Source organism: Myotis brandtii, unplaced genomic scaffold (genome assembly GCF_000412655.1).
Source record: "Myotis brandtii unplaced genomic scaffold, ASM41265v1 scaffold358, whole genome shotgun sequence".
NCBI lineage: Eukaryota > Metazoa > Chordata > Mammalia > Chiroptera > Vespertilionidae > Myotis > Myotis brandtii.
Window position 1 is genome coordinate 3,928,566 of NW_005363772.1, and position 1,057 is coordinate 3,929,622.

Below are 1,057 nucleotides of genomic sequence, written 5' to 3' on the forward strand. Positions count from 1 at the left end.
GGTAGGGGGAGAAGGTGTGGTGGTGTCTTACATACTGAGAGTTTAGGTTTTGGGGGAGAGAGAAAGGCTTCAAAGAGGAAGGAGAGGTTTGCCCTGTGATTTGGAGACTTGAGTAGCAGGAAGAAGCCTGTAAGTTACCCCTGTTGTCTCCCATTTAAGGGGAGGCATGTGCAGTCCTGCATTTGGGACTTAGGGGGGAGAAGGGAGGAAGGAGAGGGCATCCCAGGTCACTCCCACTGTCTCCACTCAGAATTATGGCATTGAGCATTCGGGGGAAATAGAAGTTTGATGCCCGACCACACACTCGCAAAGCTTCGTGTGCCCCAGGTGTGCCCCCACTGACAGTGAATGTTCCTTTTAGCCACTGTTCCTTTTAGATCATTATTTTCTGCTTGATGAGAAGTTGTGTGGTTTGGTAAAAACATGCCTAATGTGCCTATCTTACCTATTTTGAGGTCAATGAACCAAGTTTTATTCTTGTATTTTCTATTCATGGCTGTCAATCACAGCTGTGCTAAATTCAGTTCAGGTTCCTTGAATTAAAGACAGATGCAAATTTTTTATTTAACCACAGCGGTTCAAATGGAAAGAGGGCCAGACTCACCCTAGTTACTTCCTTTTCAGACAAATGGACACCTACCCGGGAACGGAGATGTGTACCAAGAAAGGCTGGCACGGTTGGAAAATGATAAAGAATCCCTCGTCCTTCAGGCAAGTGATTTTTTAAATGCTGTTCGCTCCTCATAACATATTTACAAAGACATTTAAAACTGGGATGGCAAATTCAGGCGCGTACAGGAGCCAGATTGCTAAGAGACCTAAGTGCAGCAGGCCATCTGTGCTCAGTAGGGAGCGGTGAGGACTGTGGCAGAACCAGGGTGTGCGTACCCTGTCTAGCATGAGCAGCCCTTAATCCAACACACCCTTCCAGGGCCAGTCTGATGACCAGCACAGTCATCTGATCTGATTTTTTAATATATACCAGAAATTCTGGTTTGATTTTATATATATATATATATATATATATAGAGAGAGAGAGAGAGAGAGAGAGAGAGAG

At 45.1% G+C, this 1,057-nt stretch overlaps 1 protein-coding gene across 1 annotated transcript in view; it reads left to right on the forward strand.

Moving 5' to 3' along the window:
* Window positions 1–1,057, forward strand: part of PPFIBP1 (PTPRF interacting protein, binding protein 1 (liprin beta 1)) — a 171,298-nt gene that overhangs the window by 126,747 nt on the left and 43,494 nt on the right. Inside the window, exon 5 of the mRNA XM_005871855.2 lies at window positions 625–711. Coding sequence (XP_005871917.1) covers window positions 625–711 — 87 coding nt within the window. The remainder of the gene's footprint in view (window positions 1–624; window positions 712–1,057) is intronic.